At 37.6% G+C, this 20,000-nt stretch overlaps 2 protein-coding genes across 5 annotated transcripts in view; both read right to left on the minus strand.

Annotated features, from left to right (window-relative positions):
• lamp5 (lysosomal associated membrane protein family member 5) overlaps positions 1-3,534 on the minus strand; it is an 11,813-nt gene extending 8,279 nt beyond the window's left edge. The window contains exons 1-3 of the mRNA XM_061929051.1: positions 3,160-3,534; positions 2,767-2,945; positions 1,425-1,556 (exon numbers count right to left, since the gene is read on the minus strand). Coding sequence (XP_061785035.1) covers positions 1,425-1,556; positions 2,767-2,945; positions 3,160-3,211 — 363 coding nt within the window. The 5' untranslated portion in view covers positions 3,212-3,534. The remainder of the gene's footprint in view (positions 1-1,424; positions 1,557-2,766; positions 2,946-3,159) is intronic.
• Positions 3,535-4,374: 840 nt separating this feature from the next.
• The window catches only part of LOC133576088 (1-phosphatidylinositol 4,5-bisphosphate phosphodiesterase beta-4-like), a 126,401-nt gene continuing 110,775 nt past the window's right edge, over positions 4,375-20,000 (minus strand). For 3 of the 4 annotated variants that reach the window (XM_061929046.2, XM_061929047.1, XM_061929049.1), the window contains 13 exons: positions 16,311-16,515; positions 13,068-13,156; positions 12,830-12,986; positions 12,717-12,766; positions 12,565-12,630; positions 12,375-12,490; positions 9,875-9,950; positions 9,628-9,803; positions 7,452-7,553; positions 7,300-7,357; positions 7,020-7,106; positions 6,690-6,729; positions 4,375-5,883 (listed from right to left, as the gene is read on the minus strand). In XM_061929046.2, coding sequence (XP_061785030.1) covers positions 5,807-5,883; positions 6,690-6,729; positions 7,020-7,106; positions 7,300-7,357; positions 7,452-7,553; positions 9,628-9,803; positions 9,875-9,950; positions 12,375-12,490; positions 12,565-12,630; positions 12,717-12,766; positions 12,830-12,986; positions 13,068-13,156; positions 16,311-16,515 — 1,299 coding nt within the window. In that variant the 3' untranslated portion in view covers positions 4,375-5,806. The remainder of the gene's footprint in view (positions 5,884-6,689; positions 6,730-7,019; positions 7,107-7,299; positions 7,358-7,451; positions 7,554-9,627; positions 9,804-9,874; positions 9,951-12,374; positions 12,491-12,564; positions 12,631-12,716; positions 12,767-12,829; positions 12,987-13,067; positions 13,157-16,310; positions 16,516-20,000) is intronic. The other variant, XM_061929050.1, reaches the window with a different exon arrangement.

Raw genomic sequence — 20,000 nt, forward strand, 5'->3', positions numbered from 1 at the left:
AGTAGTGTAGTGAAGTGTGTAACATGTCTACTGTAGTTTAGTGTAGAATGCAGTGTGTAATATAGTGTAGTTGAGTGCAGTATGTAGTGTGTAATATAGTGTAGTTGAGTGCAGTATGTAGTGTGTAATATAGTGTGGTATGTAGTGTGTAATATAGTGTAGTTAAGTGCAGTATGTAGTGTGTAATATAGTGTAGTTAAGTGCAGTATGTAGTGCGTAATATAGTCTAGTTGAGTGCAGTATGTAGTGTAGTCGAGTGTGTAACATCGTCGACTACTGTAGTTTAGTGTAGAATGTAGTGTAATTTAGTATAGTTTGTTGTGGTATAGCGTGTGTAATTTACTGGAGTTTAGTGTGGAGAGTATTGTCTGTATTTCAGTGTACAGTGTAATTTAGTGTAGTGTATAAAGTAGTGTAGTGTGTAATTTATTGTACGGTAGAGAATAATGCAATGTGTAATGTAGTTTATTGCAATGTACTGTAATTTAGTGTCGTGCAGGAGAGTGTTTTAGTGTAATGCAGTAGTGTAGTGAAGTGTGTAACATGCCGCCTACTGTAGTTTGGTGTAGAATGTCGTGTGTAATCTTGTGTAGTTGAGTGCAGTATGTAGTGTGTAATATAGCATGGTATGTAGTGTGTAATCTAGTGTAGTTGAGTGCAGTATATAGTGTGTAATATAGCATGGTATGTAGTGTGTAATCTAGTGTAGTTGAGTGCAGTATGTAGTGTGTAATATAGCATGGTATGTAGTGTGTAATATAGCCTGGTATGTAGTGTGTAATATAGTGTAGTAGAGTACAGTATGTAGTGTGTAATATAGTGTAGTTGAGTGCAGTATGTAGTGTGTAATATAGTGTAGTAGAGTACAGTATGTAGTGTGTAATATAGTGTAGTTGAGTGCAGTATGTAGTGTGTAATATAGTGTAGTAGAGTACAGTATGTAGTGTGTAATATAGTGTAGTTGAGTGCAGTATGTAGTGTGCAATATAGTGTAGTTGAGTGCAATATGTAGTGTAGTCGAGTGTGTAACATTGTCGCCTACTGTAGTTTAGTGTAGAATGTAGTGTGTAATGTAGTGTAGTTGAGTGTTGTATGTAGTTAAGTGGAATGTGTAACATATTGTTGCCTACTTCAAATGTAGAATGTAGTGTGTAATGTAGTGTAGTGGAGTGTGTAACATATTGTCGCATACTGTAGTTTAGTATAGAATGTAGTGTGTAATGTCGTGTAGTTGAGAAGTGGAATGTTTTGTTCCGTATAGTATAATTAAGTGTAGTAGTTTGTAGTGCGTAGAGTAGGTAGTTTGTAATGTAGTGTGTGATGCAGAGTATAATATTGTATAATAATAATCTAAAAATGTGTAGGAGAGAGTGTGTTGTACTTAGTTATAGTGTAGTGTGTAATGTAGTGCAGTGTCTGTGTACCTTCGAGAAAAATATACGTAGTGTGTAAGCGTTGTTCTTCCAGCTGATGTTGATTTCTGACTCAGTGCTGCCACACTTGCCATCAATCTGAGCCCCGCGAGGCAACGTGAAGGACGCCTGCTCTGTGATCAGCTGCACACGCACACGCACACGCACACGCACACACATTGACATGCATGACATTACATGGTTGTTTATTTTAAATACAGAAACACATGTTTTAATGACAATACGCATCCGCAGTCCGCATTTTATGTCTCCAGAAAAACATCTTAATGAAGTATTTTGGACCTTACATTAATATTGATAAGGCAAACCAAACGTTTTGGCCCACAAGCTTCGACAATGCAGCAGAAATCATTAACATGCAGTGAAATATGGAATAAAAACGGCAAATTTTCGAAAATGTGTTTTATTTTTATTATTGCAGGGATATAGAATTTTTATGATGCCGAGTCAGCATTTTACACACGAGCACACACACTCCAAATGTTCCAAAAAAATCGATAAAATGGGGTAATTTTTAATCACACGAGCACGGTTATGATGAATATCTAGAAAATCTGTTTTTACATTTAAAATATCTGAGAGTTTGAGGGAAGAGAACAATTGACAAGCAGATTAAAAACTAAAAAAAATGTAGTTAAATGACAAAAAACATGCATAATTGTTGAACATGTATTTTAAATATCAGAAGAGAACGGAGCAATTTGCAGAGTCAGCAGAGACGCTCCAAACGTCAGCTTTATATGTACCAAAAAAACATTTGTAATGATCTTTTATCATTTTAAACCGCATATATTTCCTTGTGTTATTTTTTTGTTCAATGACTGACATTTGAGATGGTAAAATTAAAAGGGAATAAAATGCTTTCAAGCAGAAAACAGTAAAAATAAATATAATGCGACTGTAAAAAAAATATTATTAAAATGTTTAGTTTAATAACAAAATAGAAAAGGTAGAATCCGCATTGAATTGGACTTTTTAAGAAATACATTTCACAATGCATAGTCAGCAGTTTATGCGCACAGGCGAACATCAATAACTTCATTTAAAGCAGGTTATTATAACACAATTCTAAAAATCCACACATTTATCTCACTTTTACATTAAACGCAGCAAATCGAAACAGGTGCAAAAGCATTCCTAATTCCTATAGCGTTATTCTAACTTTGAAAAAGTAGAACAAGTGTTTAATTCGAAAGACATAAAAATCGATTTTAATGGCAATAACACGCATGCGCAGTCAGCTTTTTATGCCGACAGGAAACAATATTTGAATGAAGTCTTTTTTTGGACCGCACCTGCCTTTACGTCAATGTTGACCATGAAAGATGCTTACGTCGATCCGGTTGAGCGCGAGCACGTCGTACGGAACCAGGAATTTGACCGCAAACTCCACCATCAGACACGTGGTTCCGTTCTCCCGGACGGCGAAGATGCCTCGGTCCGGATTGGTGGACAGACCGGACAGGTTCTCACCTTCCTGCTCGGCCAGAACCGCGGCCAGAACCAGCACACCTGCGCGTGCACGAGGGAGTGGAGGGGGGAGAGGGGGTGGGGTGGGTGAGAGAGGTGGGGGCGGGGGTACCCCAAAAAAGATGCACAGTCAGCACAACTCTTTCAAAAAAAAAAAAAAAAGTATTTTTTTGTTGTTGTTGGAAGCGACACAAATGAATGACGCGCACACGCACTGCAGCGTGGAGTCACGATGCACACGCGCACGCGCACGTACCCAGCAGCAGAAGCCGGCAGCTGTCCGTGGTGCTGAAACCTGCTCGCCGCATCTTCAGCACTCTCCCGCGGCTGCAGGAGCGGAGCAGGAGCGAGTGGATCCACCTGAGAGCAGCAGGAGAGAGAGGAGCGGGAGGGGAGAGAGGAGGAGGAGAGAGAGGGAAAGAGAGAGTGGGAGGACGGATGCCTCCACATAAATCTGGCAAAAGGAAGACTTGGACTGGACCAGAAAAAGTGGTTCCGAGTCCAAAGTGACGCTTCGGCGTGCACGTGACTAACAAACGGCGCAGTGTCTCCTCAGGAAGGTGGAGCTCGTGCTGCAGGTTCTGCTTGGAAGGAAGTGAAGCTTGACGGGAGACACACCCCCCCCCCCCCCCCCCCCCCCTTCCATCCCCCTCCCACCGCATCGCAACAAAAGCGAGCCTGCATGGTCTTGCATTCTGTACTTTGATGGAGTTATGCAGGAGCAAAGCAGAAAAAGTCACATTTCTCAGTTTCTGGCAAGTGAGGCTGCATGCCCGCCAAGTGATTGTGTCTATCTCGTAGCAGAAACAATCCAAAACAAGTGGGAAAGCGACTTTTCAGCATTTAGAAGTGTTTTTTTTTTTTTTTTTGAGTTGATGTCATGCAGCGTGGCATGAACGTGACCCCTCCCCCTTGAAGGAACACCGCAGAACCTGACAGAACCAACTCATTTCTTCTCAGTCTGCAGGGAGACACTGAGCATGTTCACCTGCAACTTTAACTTTTAATGACAAATTCATATTTTGAAGATATACATTTTATGTTTCAATACTTTAAATGTTGTTTTGGGCGGAGGCATTTTTTTATATTCACATTTTTTAGGTTTTAAGGCAAAAAAAAAAGTTTTTTTCAAGATTGTTTGGACCAAGCTGCTGCAGATCCCAAAGCAGGGACCCTGGATGTCTCTGACTAAAGATATTGCTCCTCTTTTCTTCTACCGCATATTTTGGACAACAATGTGGCATTTTTACCTTCAAAATGTGGATTTGCATCAACAAGTTACGTGAAGTAAGCGGACACTGAAGGCAGTAAGAACAATACATAGAAGTAACATATTTATCCTTTTTTTACACTTACGGAAGTGTGGACTGTGATCTTAAACCTAAACTGTACCGTCAATAGAAGGTGCATGACGGCCAGAGTTTGACCCTGGAACAGATGAATTTTCTTTCAGAAGGTTAGTAAGACCAGGAGATGTTCCACCTTCATTTATTGGTATACATACTATAAAACAGTATTAAAGGAGCTGGGTAACAACCGCATCTTCTTTGCTAGAAGTTACAGGAACAGTACAATAATAAGAATAGAAATACAAAAAAAAAAAACATGCACAGTATGCCTGGTTTGAGCGCTACGGTTAAAAGGAGAAAAAAAGCAAAAATGAGGAGAATTGAGTAAAAGTCGCTTGCTTGTGGAGCGACGAGAAAGACAAAGCGGTGGACAACAAGTGCAAAAAGAAAAGAAAAGCCTCCAACAAACAATGGTTAAAACTACAACATCATATCTAATATACGTATATAATATATATGTTCACTTATTTATATTTGTATATCTCCATATAAATAACCCTTTAAATTTGGCATTTGATGGCAAAACAAAAAGGAATAATTTAATAAACATCCTAACAACAGACGACAAGAGCTGCAAAGCTGTGGAGTAAATGCACTTTTTCTATTAAAAAAAATAAAAACTCATTTGGTTTTGATGACGTCAGTTGCCATGGTGACCCATTTAAGTTTTGATAAAAAGCAGCAGTGTGTGTGTGTGTGTGTGTGTGTGGCAGTGGGAGAGTCCGATAAAGCATCTAAGCTATTAAGGGAGCACTTTGTTAAAATGCGATGAAAACCAAATTGGCGGCCATTTTTGTAGCTTTTACCATCAACATGACTTTCTTGTCATTTCTTTAACATTATTTTGTATTCATAAACACACTGCATGCTAGGTGATGATTTAAAAAAGTAATTGAATACAACGTGATCTTTCATCATGTGGAAATATTGTAATAAGACGTACAAGTGTGTGAAAGAATGAGGATATTGCTATCATGTAACTTCAAAAGGATGAAAATGTGTCAAAACTTGCACCGCTACTGTGTTTCCTGTGCTATTAGTTTTCTGACAAATACACCACATGGTGGCACTCTTATTGAACCCCAGAAGTGGGATTGACTTGAAATTTCTCAGACACCGTAACTTAAGGGTTTTTAGGGAATATGCTGTCAACTTTGAGCAAGGTTACAAACATGGCCGCAATCAAGCAAACGTCTAAGCAACTATCATTAAGCGTTTGTGTATTGATTTCAAAGTTAGACGACAAGTTTGCATTCTAAACACAACCCGCAGGGGGCGCCACTAATGTCCTTTCCAGCTATGTGAACAGAATAAAGAAATGGTGACGAGTGCTCCCTTCACAAAGTAGACGACTACATTCCAACACCTGTTCAAAGTGTTGTTTCATTATAAACGTGTGTGTTTGTGATGATGGCTCAGTGGTACAAAACCAGTAAATGTGTGAGTGTGAGTGTGTTTATGAGCAGGGGGGGCCGAGTTACCAGGAAGTTGTAGACATGGCAAGGGGGCGTAGCTACGGTGTGTTTGTGTGACGACAGCGTGTCAAAGTAGGTGTCAAGTGCTCAGACCACTGTGGTCGGTCTGCGCTCCATCTCCTCCTCCAACTTGGACATCTGCTGCATGTCCTTTACCTTTGAACACAGGGAAACGCAACCTGGGTGAATCATGACATCAAATATGATATTTTTCATCTTATTTGTGGAGCTGCAGTCACATGTCATTATAAATGTAGCCATGCCCCCCAAAGCATGCCTTGTTTACACTAGCGCTGACAGTCATTTAAACCAATAGTATTTCACCAGCCTTCCTCCACTTGTGCTTTTGGTGAGCACCTTTCAAAATAAAACACTGACTTTCAAAATAAAATATGCACTTTATTTAGCATGCAGTGTTTATAATGTCATACATGATATTGGCAGTAATAGCTCTGGCTGTAGGCAACCTCTTGCATTGTTTTTTTTAATTAATCATTCAAGATGGAAGTAGCGTCATTTGAAGAATCATCAGTATCCAGCAGCTTCATCTATCTCTGCATGCACTGTAAAATGTTGCTACTCAACTGTGGCGTTACACTTACAATACTGTTTTGTACAAACGACAATAAATGTCTGTAGTGAATATACTTGTTAATAAATGACCATGTGGTCAAAGAAAGCAACGTTTTCTTTTCCACTTTCTCATGCACTCCAAATGATTATTACAGTTGAATACATAATGAGTTTTTACATGAAGAAAAAACAGCCTCTCTATAATTCACGTCCTCTTTGCGCTTTAATGAAACATAATTACAGTGTGTACAGTAAGCAAGATGTCAAACTGATGAGTCGTGAAAACAGCAACGGATTCCTCAAGTAAATCATGATGGCAAAAAAAAGTGTAAAGAATGGACAAAAGTATTTGGACACGTGTAACAGGAATGAATGCGACGTCTTCTTACCTGCAAGCTTTTGTTTGTTTGCATGATGTGATGTCAAAAGCTGTGCCAGGAGAAGCAAATCATATTAAAAACTAAGTAAATCATAGCATGAACATGTACATAGATATACTGTAAATGCCATACATACACACACATGCCATACGCATGCCATAGTACATAGTACATACAGTACATTCATGTACTGCCATGTACAGGGAAAACACTTCTAAGTCCAAATGCAACACTATAATATGAAGTAATGACCAAATGTTGAGTCCAGTAAGTAAATACACATCATGAAGAGCAAATATAAAGTATGTATGTATATGATGTACTTTTAGTGTGTTGTACCTGCTCATTGAACTTGTCCAGTTTCTCCACCTGCTCTTTCTGGTTTTTCTCCAGCTGCTCCATTTCCTTCTGGTGCTTCATGGCCAGCTGCACGCACGCACACGCACACGCACACGCACACGCACACGCACACGCACACGCACACACACACACACACACACACACACACACACACACACACACACACACACACACACACACATACACACACACACACACAATTAGTTAGTGATATTGTACAACTATGTTTGTTTGTGTATCGATTAGTAAGAGCACACACTCTCTTCCTCTCGTCCATGAACTTCTTAGTGTTGCTGCTGTTCAACTCTCGCACTCTCCTGCAGGACGACAATAACGTTGTGTCAAAACATCGACACTCCAACATGCAAATACATCAGGGACATAGTGTGTGTGCATGTGTGTGTGTTTCACCTCTCTCTCTCTGCCTTGTTTTTGATGCTCTTGTCCTGGCTGATGGCTTTGCTGTTCTCCATGGACATCTTTGCCTGATTGGCTCGCATCTCTTTGCTCTGCCTGCAGCACAACAACAAAACAAAGCAAAAATTCCCTTATAAAAAATTACAAACATTAACTTGAAATGTGACACTTAACAATCCATTCATGTATATATGTTTTCAATTACTTTTATATTGATTTTAGTGTGTTTTCTGTAATCAGGCCTCAATTTAAAAACATTGCAATCCAGTAATTCTGACATTTCCTGTTCTGTGGGGGAAATTATATATCATTTTTTAATGGTTATTTTTAATATATTATTTTATTTTCAGAAAAACACAAAAACGTGTGTTTGACAGTAACATTTTAATTCCAAGAAGATACTATGGTCCAAATATGCTTAGTAAATGTGACTTGGCTTTGCCTTTATAACACACTAATATATTGTTAAAATATTTTCATACTGATTTTATACTGCCAAAAATTGACATAAACATTTAAAATTAACAATCAATTAATCTATTAATTGAGTTTTTTAAATAATTGATATACATTATAGATGGCAGAAAATACACAGAAGTCAGTTTTTCCACCAATTAAAAAGGTACAGTACATTCAAATATAATTTCACAAGTATTATCTTACAACATTATGACTTAATTTCCTTGGAAAATCAATATATTAATTAATCTAATTGTAATAAATATTATTTTGTTTTGATTTTAAATGGCAGAAAATACACAAAAAGCCAGTTCTTCCTCCAATTAAAAGGGGACCGTTTATGCAAAACCAATTTTTCTTACCTATTGGTACCTGTTTTTGTGTATTTGGAATCTGCATAAGTCTCAAAAATATTAAATCATACCGTGGAGGCCTTGCGGAGATATTTATAAAACATTTGTGATAGAAAGCGCTCAAAAGTAAAGCTCTACTTTTCAAAATGTACTTGTTTGATGATAATTTACATTGGATATATCATAGACAGTGGAACATTTATTCACAAACCCCTAATTGTACAAATCTTTCGATTTACGAATTACAGACCGACTGTTTTTGGAGGCATGGCGGAGATATTTATAAAACAATCTTGCCTTCCTTCATACTTCCTCCAAACGAGCCGTTTGCAATTTGCTTCATTCGTGACATTTCTCCCATTGGTGACGTCAGGGGATATCTCGATATATGGTAAAGTTTTACCTGGAGAGCTTTGCATCAGTCTGCCATTGTTGTAGTCGGTTGGATGTTGTAGTCAATAAGTTCCTTCTTTTTCTCTATCCTCTTGTGAGACAGACTGGCTCGTACATGCACATGCATCATCCGCTGTTTCCGTTTCCAATACAACGTAGCGTATCGTCCTAACTTATATCTGTCAGTAGACTCCATATTGAAACACTAAAAAGTACAACATGACTGACGTGGGGAAGACGTAGTTGAACTGGACACAGGTAAATAGGACCGCCCTCAAAACAGTGCATCCTGAAGAGACGGTCAGAAAGTGGCTTGAAGATAGTCCGTAAAACACAATCTATGCAACATTTTAACCAAATAACCACTATTACATGTTATGTAGACCACAAGGAAGTATTTTAAATGTAACAAACAATCATAATGTGACCCCTTTAAGGATAAAGTACATTCAAATATATACAATAGGCCAACAATTATCTTGAACGATTAATGAATCTATTATTATTTCTAATATTGTTATTTTGTATTGATTTTAGATGTTTTCCACAATAAAAAAACAATCCAACAATTACCTTCACAGTGATGATGATGTGTTAAAACGTTCTTGATTTTTAGGGAAACTAAAATTATTATTATTTTTTTTATATGTCATTTTTGATTAATTTTTGAATATATTCATACATATTATTAAAGCGAGATCAACACTGCCCCTTCTGGTTGCAACTGAGTAGTGCATCTTTCTTTTAATTGCTTGAAGAGGCCATTAATTACACATTAACTAATGGATTAATTGATTAATAATTGATTATTACAGATTTTAAGTCATTCATGTTCATTTCCTTTTTCAATGTAACAGCAGCCCATTTAGGCAGCAAACTAGTTGGGTGTGACGTGAAGTATAATTTATTCTGCTTCTTTCACAACTAAAAGGTTTGGAAATGAGACAAGAATTAGAAGTTCTGACCTCTCATGGATGATTTTGAGTTGTCCAGTTTGCTGCTCCTGAACGCTGCTCAGTAACTTCTTAAGATGCTCACACTGTTGAGTAACGTGATTGTCCTTCATCTCTTGCTCCTCAACACTGTGACTGCTGATCAGTGCCGACCACTCTTTGGTGTGCTGTGCCGTCATGTCCTTTACCTGCACGCACAACAACACACTTACACACTCACAACTTGTTGTGCCAATGTCAAACAATGGAGGACAAGCACCTTGGCTTTGTGATTAGTCGCCAGCGTTTGGATTTTGTCTTCGGTTTCCTTCTTCAGCTCCTGGCAGTTGTTTTCCCTAATGGAACACATACATGAGACCCAAACATACATGAGACATACATGAGACACAAACACACGAGACAGGCATTAGACACACATTAGACACAAATACACATGAGACACACATTAGGCATACAGGAGACAGACATGAGACATAACATATATGAGCCACATGACATGAGACTGACATGAGATGTGCATGACACTTGAGACATACATGAGACAGGCATGAGACACACTCAAGATGTGCATGACAAATGCATGAGACTTAGACGAGACATACTGACCACAAAATTAAGTACACTATACACAGGGTTTCTGCAGGCATCAGCAAGTCTAATAATATGCTTTTTAATGCTTTAAAACAAATGTGATGCCCATGCCCTACTGCAGATAGTTAGCATATGCAGTATAATCAAAATCTTACAATTGTCTGTACAGACAAAATAAGTATTTGACAATGATAATCTTGAATAGTTGAAACGTTTACATTAACTATTACTAATAAGTGAATTGGAATTGGCTCACAAAACTGTTTAATCTGAGAATTATTTTTTATTTATTTTATTTTCTGGAGTGGTAGCAGCAACGTACAGTTGTGCTGGCAACAGGAGTCATGACTTTGTTAGTCACTCCAAATACATTTGGCATCGTTAACTGCTGCCTGCCTTTATTTTGAATTTATGATTAGCTCATAGCATGTGTAATATTAACACATTGATGCCAATTGAGTTTGGAAGTCTTTTTGCACACGCTGCAGAACGCTTCTCTGGGTTTACAATTGACGAGCTTTAACCAAATTTTGAAAAGTTAGCCAGTCAGCCCCTTTTGCTAAAATTTGCATTTCCCCAACGTGTATTCCTTTTCGCGCTTTTGCCACAGCATGAACACATTCACAGGATGTAGCATTCCAAGCCTCCGGTGTACCGACCGTAGACAATAGCCAATGAAAAGTTTCTGCCTGTCTCGGCGTACACGTTGATCTCGCGTCCAAAAATTTGTGCCGTTAAAAATGATGGTTAACTCGCTATTATTGTGTTAAGTTTGACAGTCCTACTTTAAAAAAACAAAACAACAACTACATTGCTTCTTATAAAGTTAAAGTGCTTCTTATAAAGTTAAAGTACCAATGATTGTCACACACACACTAGGTGTGGCGAAATTATTCTCTGCATTTGACCCATCACCCTTGATCACCCCCTGGGAGGTGAGGGGAGCAGTGAGCAGCAGCATTGGCCGCGCCCAGGAATGATTTTTGGTGATACTACTGATTACATACAATAATAATAATCAGTCTTTAATTTAACACAATTTTTTTTAAATTAATTATTCTACCAAATATTTTTTTTCCATCAATTGTACTGACTTTTGTAACGGAAGCTAGAGAGTGTGGCTGGGCCAAGTGTACGTTGGTAAACCTCACTTCCCGACAATCTTAAGACACCAAATTGACAGCTCAGGCATTTAGCTCTGTAGCTAGCACGCTGCACTTTCATTCGAAGGACCCAAGTTCGAGTCCCAGGCTGACCGGAAGTATGGGGTTAACCAGGCGGGTTACACCTGGGTGGAAAAACAACTTTTGCTGGACAATAAATTGTCTTACAAATTATTGCTAATAAACAACGTTATTGCCAGCATTATTTCGTCACCAAATTAAGCACTAATGTAATCATAATATCATAATAATAATAATAATACAAGTAACCCTTTCAAACGCAATTAACAGATTTGTCATCACTGTAGTATTTTTATACTATTGTAATGAAAAGGACACCATCTTAATTGAGTAACAAACAAACAAAAATAAAATGGACTCAATCTCTGTTAGCAAAAATTGCACTTTAATAAATATTAAACAATTTGAAGTGCAGATTTTTCCAAAAACTAGAAAAACTGGGTTGGTTGTTTGTTGTCTTTTTTTGTTGCCAATGCCATCATGGCATACTTGCTAGTGTGTCCGTGTTGATGGGCTCATGTTGCTCATTCGGTTTGAAGATTAAATAACCCCACACAGGGACATTTGGCTTTGTAATAATCTTTTTTCCTCCTAACTTTTGTTACTTAATTGGCAGCGCCTCTTACTAGTAGTAAGTTGTGACTAACGAGGCGACGTCTGTGCATTCTGCGTGTCTTAGCTAAACACTGAAATATACTGTTGAGTCACATAGCTTGCTCCTCCCCCTACGTACCCTGTCATTGACCTTGACGTACACATCCAAAAAAATCTAGCTTCACGTCAGCATTCACTAATCACTTAGTGTTCATTATTCGCTCGCGCTCTCTTGCTCATGTATGCCTATTACATGTAAAAAAATATTGTGATGTATATATATTAGTTTTAATGAATTTCCAATTAAATGTATTAGTTTTAGAAGTGTATTATTCTAATACACAAAGTATAATTAGTTGATATTTAATTGTTGCACTGTTGTTCCTTTACCCTCGTTTTTTAATGGCTTTGTCAAGCAGTTTCTCCAATGTGTTCTTCTCCTTGTCGTGCACAGACACCATCTTGTCTACCTGCGCACAGTGTGTCTTCTGCATGACGTTTTGATCCTGTAGACACATTTTTTTTTATTTGCAAGGTAAACAACAACAATCAGGTGGCGCCATCTTTGTGTTCCAATCACCTTTGAGTGTTTCTTCTTCAAAGTGCTGAGCTCCTTCTGCTGCTTCTTCATCAGTTTGAGGAACGTCTGCAGCCAAAGAAACGCACGCGTTACTTGGCTAAGATAAAAGTAAATATCGTCTGTGAGACCAAGACATGACTTCAGGGAAGCACCTTCATTTGCTTGAGGTCATCAATGCTGATGTTGGGCACCCATGTGTTATCTGAAAGACAAAACCAAGTGATTTATATGTGTTTATGAAAAAAAACAGTAAGTGAAAGCGCACCTTTCTTGGGCTCTGCTGTATTGTTCTGGGCGGCGTTGGAGGTCTGAGCCATGTCTGAGCTGCTCTGAGGCGTCACACTTGCCTTCACTGTGTCTCCTTTGCCCTTTCCCTTCTTGTCGTTTTTGGAGCTTCCACTTGGAACATCAGCGATGTCGTTCTGAAGGAGGACACACACGAGCTCCTTGGTCCTGTGTGTGTGTGTGTGTTGTATTTTTATATATTGATGTTCTAAAAGTACCGTGTCAATGCCGAGTGCTTTCATTTGGTCAGCTCTCTTCTCTGCGATGGTCAAAAACTTCTTTGGGTCTGAGAGAGCGTCCACAATAGCTGCAACACACCCATTCCTTCATTAAAAAACTAAAACATTAAAGCTGCAGTGAAAAAAACATTTCTCTGACAACGCTTCGCTCAGCCTCAGCTAAATAGCTATTTTATTAATTAAAATTTTCTTAAAACATTTTATGAAGTTGATAAAGTTGTCATTTAATTTTCTGACTCTTTTTTTCGATTTAGGATTCATTTATTTACTCTACATTTATTTATATTGAAAAAGGGAATAAAAGGGAGCTAAATGATTGATTTCAGTGTTCTTTGAGATTTTTGCAAGATTTACAAAAAGCACGAAAATAAAATATATATATATATATATATATATATATATATATATATATATATATATATATATAAATATATATATATATGGAGTTCATATATATATATATATATATATATATATATATATATATATACCAGAGGTGGGACCAAGTCATTGTTTTGCAAGTCACAAGTAAGTCTCAAGTCTTTGCCCTCAAGTCCGAGTCAAGTCCCGAGTCAAGACAGGCAAGCCCCGAGTCAAGTCCAAAGTCAAGACTGGAAAGTCTCAAGTCAAGTCCTAAGTCCTGCATTTTGAGTTTCGAGTCCTTTCAAGTCCTTTTAACCACAGACTAATATATTAACACAGATTGTGTATGCTTTTCAAACGCTGTATTTATTTATTAAAACAAGTGCATTTTAAATTGCAGGAAAGAAAATTGTGCTGACATTGCACTTTATAATAGCACTATTAACCAGTCATTTTAAACATTAACTCATTCCTTTACAGAACAAACACATTGAAAAATAAAGTGCAAATGTACTTATTTGTACAAAAGTGTTAACATTGAAAAAACATGACATATATGTGAACATAACAAAAAAGTTGTACTTTTTATATGTCAGGGCCCTATGCTGCATTGCATCTGCAAAAGACCAAATTAGCCAAGAGTCTGTCAGTCATTTGTGCACGATGGGGGCGTAGTATGATGCCACCATGGCTGAAAACTCGCTCCACTGGAGCATTGGAGGCAGGCACTGCCAAGACTCTCATGGCCACTCGGAACAGTGAAGGAAGAGTCTTCATGTTCAATGCCCAGAACAAAAGGGGAGAGAGAGTTGTTTTGGGTTGGTGCACTACTTGTAAGTGTATCTTGTGTTTTTTATGATGATTTAATTAAAAAAAGAGGAAAAAAAAAATATTATTTCTTGTGCGGCCCGATACCAATCGATCCACGGACCAGTACCGGGCCGCGGCCCGGTGGTTGGGGACCACTGAGGTAAACAACCAACAGTATGTCAGAAAGCTAGCTAAAACGGTACACATATTCATAATATAGTATACATTTTAACTGACCTTTATTTTACTATTTTTGTCTTTTTTTAGGTGGCTAAAATACGCGGTGCTGCTGACCGCCGTCTAACGTTACGTGTGATATATTGACTAACGTAACCCTGCTTAAAAAAAATCACTGAACAAAAAGTATGAATAAGGTAGTGAACTGCAACAGATTCCCATGTTTGCAATAACGTTATAACGTTAGCAGTGATTTTACAGCCTCACTGATTTAACTACACAGCAAATAAAAGTCACGTTACTTAGCCAATAAACGTTATCTTACATTCAAAACTTACCGTTCTTTGTGCAACTTCAAATGCCGGACGAAGTTGGAAGTTGTTGCCTCTCCATCAGTAATTTTCGAACCGCATGTGTTGCATACTGCAAACCGTTTTGTGTTGACCACCTGGTAATTTTTATACCCAAACAAAATTATTTTAGGTATCATTTTTTGTTCACTGGCGTGTGGTTTGGACATGTCTTCTTCGTTGGTTGTCCTGCAATTTGATTGGATGAATGCTGTGTGATGAAAACAAAGTAGATCTAATTTGATTGGCTGTTGTACTGAGACACACGCAACGCTGATAGACAAGTACACAATGAAAAATACGGAGCGCTCCCGAATAACTTTTTCATCTTTGGGTTTTGGGGAAAGTAGCAAGTCATGTCAAGTCATGTCAATTCAAAAGGCTCAAGTCCAAGTGAAGTCACAAGTCATTGATGTTAAAGTCTAAGTCGAGTTGCAAGTCTTTTTACATTTTGTCAAGTCGAGTCTAAAGTCATCAAATTCATGACTCGTGTCTGACTCGAGTCCAAGTCATGTGACTCGAGTCCACACCTCTGATATATACATATATATATATGCAGTTCATATATATATATATATATATATATATATATATATATATATATATATATATACATATATATATATATAAAAATATATATATATGCAGTTCATATACTGTATATATATATATATATATATATAAAAAAAATATATATATACGTATATATATATACATATATATATATAAATATATATATATACACACATATATTAAATAATAAAAAAAACAATAAATACAGTAAATTAAATATTAAATATATAAATAACTATATATTTATTCAAGCAACTAAAAGTAGATTGTGATCGTGATAAATTTCAGCTCGATCACAATGATCAGCTGTCAGCATATTAACTCCATGAAAAACGGCGGGGATGTCTGTGACAACATCCAAACAGAGACAACCATTTGCCGCTCCACTTCCGGTTGTATGTTCGGTACATCATCACTTGGTGTATAAAAGTAAGTGTATGACACATATAATGGAACAAAGTTTGAAAGAAGAACTAGGATAGAAATGACTACTTTGGTATGAAAAGAAAATCATTAGGGACAATGAGGAGGTGGCTAACGACTGCGGTCGTGGCTATTTCCTGGACTCAAACCCTTTGGCTTTATTTAATGTCCTTCTCATTTGTTTGCCTGCTCAGCTTCAAAGATTCTATGGCCGTCATCATTTGTGGGCGAGTCATTACTGCAATTGTTCAAACTGACCTGAGGCGTTGAGAGAGAGAGAGAGAGAGAGAGAGAGAGAGAGAGAGAGAGAGAGAGAGAGAGAGAGAGAGAGAGAGAGAGAGAGAGAGAGAGAGAGAGAGAGAGAGAGAGAGAGAGAGAGAGAGAGAGAGAGAGAGAGAGAGGAACTGAAGGCCATAGTCGCCATTTTATTACCACTTGGGAATAAATCGAGTGGCGTAAAAAAGAAAACCTAAAACCTCCTACAAAAACAAAACATAGACACTGGTGATTGGTTTGTTTTGCTCACCCCCAAAGCCGTCGGGCACGTAAGTCTTGAGAATGATCTGGCAGAATATAGTGGGCAAGGAGAGGGGCTTGTTGCCCTCGTTCCTCAGGGAGATGTGACGGTAACCAGCCTGCAGGCCGTCTAGCGGTAGGATGCGCTGGCCTATTAGCTTGTTGTTATCGTCGTACACCGCCAACCGCAGCACTGCCAGGTCAGGCAGGATCACCTGAGGAGAAGGAGAAAATAAAGGATGAATAAAAAGTGGGACAAATGTGCAGACAGAAAAATACACAGGAGTGTTTTTGCTTTTTTATTTGGCTTCTCCGTCATCTGTTTACTATTTGGCTCATTGACCAAAGCAAAACGTATAATTTTCCTTTCTGCGCAGCTATCCGTTTAAAAAAAACAACTAAAACAATTCAAATTTCTAACTATTAATTTTATTTACTGGTCAAAGCAGCAGGCGGAGCTTAGGGGGCGAACCTACAGCCGATGCCATTGAGTGATAGCAACGCAACATGGAGCATATCTGCCCACTGACAAGGCCTTTTCCATAACACACGCATCTTACGGTGCTGCTGTATACTGTATCTTGTATATTTATGTGTGTGCCTGTGTGTTGGTGAGAGTCTTAACTGGCCTTGAATGTGCAGATAAGTGAAGAAAGAGGAGGAAGATTAATACTCTGCGGAGGGTGAGTGAAGAGATAAGAGCGCAAGAATACTCACTAGAGATGAATGACTGTAAGTCGTTGTGTGTATGCTGACGCTGGTGTGTGTGTGTGTGTATGCTGACGCTGGTGTGTGTGTGTGTGTGTGTGTGTGTGTGCGTGTAGCTGTGAGTCATGATACTTGCGTATGTATGTCTGCACGCACGCACAAGGTGAGCTTCTGAAGGTGCTTGTGTCGGACTGTGAGCATCTGACAAAGGAGATCTTTCCAGCAGCTTGTGATGCCCCTTACTGTGCGTATATACTGTATTTGTGTGTGTGTAGTGTTGCATGAGGCTGTGATTGATGGTGTGTGTTAAGGAGCTAGAGTCACAGTCATGGCCGAGAGACTTCTCTTTCTGCTGAGAGCAGTACTATTACACACACGCACACACATATCCATATGCAGCCCTCAAGGTATAATCAATGTTTTGAATTACTGGACTTATAATATAATAAACAACATGTTATACATTTAATTCAAAAATTTAAAAACAAATGTATTTTTTTACCTTTTACAAAATATTTAAAAATAAATACATATAAAATAGTTTTTATGAGGAATAATCATATTAGGGCTGGGCGATTTTATGATCGTGATCGTTGATCACGATTAATTCAAGTTCGATCACAGTCATCGGCTGGTAAAATATTTGTTCGATCAAACATGGCGGATATGTCTGTTAGAAGTTACCGCAGTAGTAAACAGTAGGGAAGCAACGATGCTTGCTATAATCCTGCACAGACGATCCACCTTTATTTACCGTGGTCCTGTGTGTGTCTGTGAATGTGTTTATGTGTACGTTTGCTTGTGTATGTGTCAGTGTGTGTGCATGACTTCCCTCCACCGTCGCGAAAGTGAGGTTTGTCACGACGTAATAAATATTCAATCAGCGTTGTGCCTTGTCCCGTTACACAGGTGGATGTGCAGCCCAGAAGAATTAAATAAAGAAATATGACTAACACTAGCATATAAGTTGAAACACAACATTTTAAAGGAGCAGCGACTTTAATGACAGTCTTTACGTTCACTATCTGCTGCAGCAACCCATAATCCTGCCCTGAACGCGGACTTGCAGGCACTCAGAACGTCTATGTGACTGTATTGGTCCCGACTGGGAGAATACAGTAATTTAATCAGAAAAGGGATTTTATATCTAAATATTTTTAATCAGACTTTTTGTTTGTGTCTGCAAAGATTTCACTCCTCTGATATAACATGTTCTAAAAAAATGTTGTGTTCTTGTTTGTTTTTTCATTAAATAATCATTACACATGTTTTATGTGTTGGTGTGTATTATTTTACAGAACCTCAAATTCAAACTGCGCTTTAATGTATTTTCATTCAATATAAGTTTTATAAAAACAATCTGTGTCACGACTTGTTTACCGAAGCACTGGTGAAAAGCATTGATGTCTACAAGTAATTAAAGAACACAAATAATAATTTACTATTTAAAAGTGTTGTTTAGTAAATGTTAACTTTAAATAAATGTCTTATAGTATTCACTACACCAATTATCTGTGTGTATGTATATATATATAAATAAATGTGTATATACACACACACACACACATATATATATATATATATATATATAAATGTGTATATACATATATATATATATATATATATATAAATAAATGTTTATATATACACATATATATACACTTATACATATATATATATATATTAATATAATATATGTATGTATAAATAAATACATATATTAAACAAAAATGTTATATATATATATATATATATATATATATATAGCCAATTAGACACACATATATATGATTATATATACATACATATTAAGCCTTCTTGTGGTAGAAAAAGTAATGAAAAAAATTATTCAATGTACAATTCATTAAACTCTCTTTATATATGTAATCAAATATTCTTATAGTATTCACTACACCAATTGTACTTTGTTTACTGCGGAATGTTTGTGATGACAATCAAAAAAACTAAATCACTTTTTAGAGGCAAAAAAGTTGTTCTCTTTACACCCACAAAACGTACCGAAAAAGAAGCCAATCTGTGGCCCTAAAACCAGGTACCTGTATCGTTGCACCTCTAGTAAGCACAATTATATATATGAACAAAATGAAAGTTGTCAGCTGTTAGCATACATTACCTCGATCAAACATGGTGGAAGTGGTTGTTACAAGATACTGCAGTAGTAAACAGTAGGGATGCGATACATATATAAATATACTGTATATATATATATGTGTGTATATACAAACCCCGTTTCCATGTGAGTTGGGAAATTGTGTTAGATGTACAGTAAACATAAACGGAATACAATGATTTGCAAAACATTTTCAACCCATATTCAATTGAATGCACTACAAAGACAACATATTTGATGTTCAAACTCATAAACTTTATTTTTTTTTTGCAAATAATAATTAACTTAGAATTTCATGGCTGCAACACGTGCCAAAGTAGTTGGGAAATGGCATATTCACCACTGTGTTACATGGTCTTTCCTTTTAACAACACTCAGTAAATGTTTGGGAACTGAAGAGACACATTTTTTAAGCTTCTCAGGTGGAATTCTTTCCCATTCTTGCTTGATGTACAGCTTAAGTTGCTCAACAGTCCGGGGCTCTCCGTTGTGGTATTTTAGGCTTCATAATGCGCCACACATTTTCAATGGGAGGCAAGTCTGGACTACAGGCAGGCCAGTCTAGTACCCGCACTCTTTTACTATGAAGCCACGTTGATGTAACACGTGGCTTGGCATTGTCTTGCTGAAATAAGCAGGGGCTTCCATGGTAACGTTGCTTGGATGGCAACATATGTTGCTCCAAAACCTGTATGTACCTTTCAGCATTAATGGCGCCTTCACAGATGTGTAAGTTACCCATGCCTTGGGCACTAATACACCCCCATACCATCACAGATGCTGGCTTTTCAACTTTGCGCCTATAACAATCCGGATGGTTCTTTTCCTCTTTGGTCCGGAGGACACGACGTCCACAGTCTC

This window comes from Nerophis lumbriciformis, linkage group LG34, assembly GCF_033978685.3.
Source record: "Nerophis lumbriciformis linkage group LG34, RoL_Nlum_v2.1, whole genome shotgun sequence".
NCBI classification, from domain to species: domain Eukaryota; kingdom Metazoa; phylum Chordata; class Actinopteri; order Syngnathiformes; family Syngnathidae; genus Nerophis; species Nerophis lumbriciformis.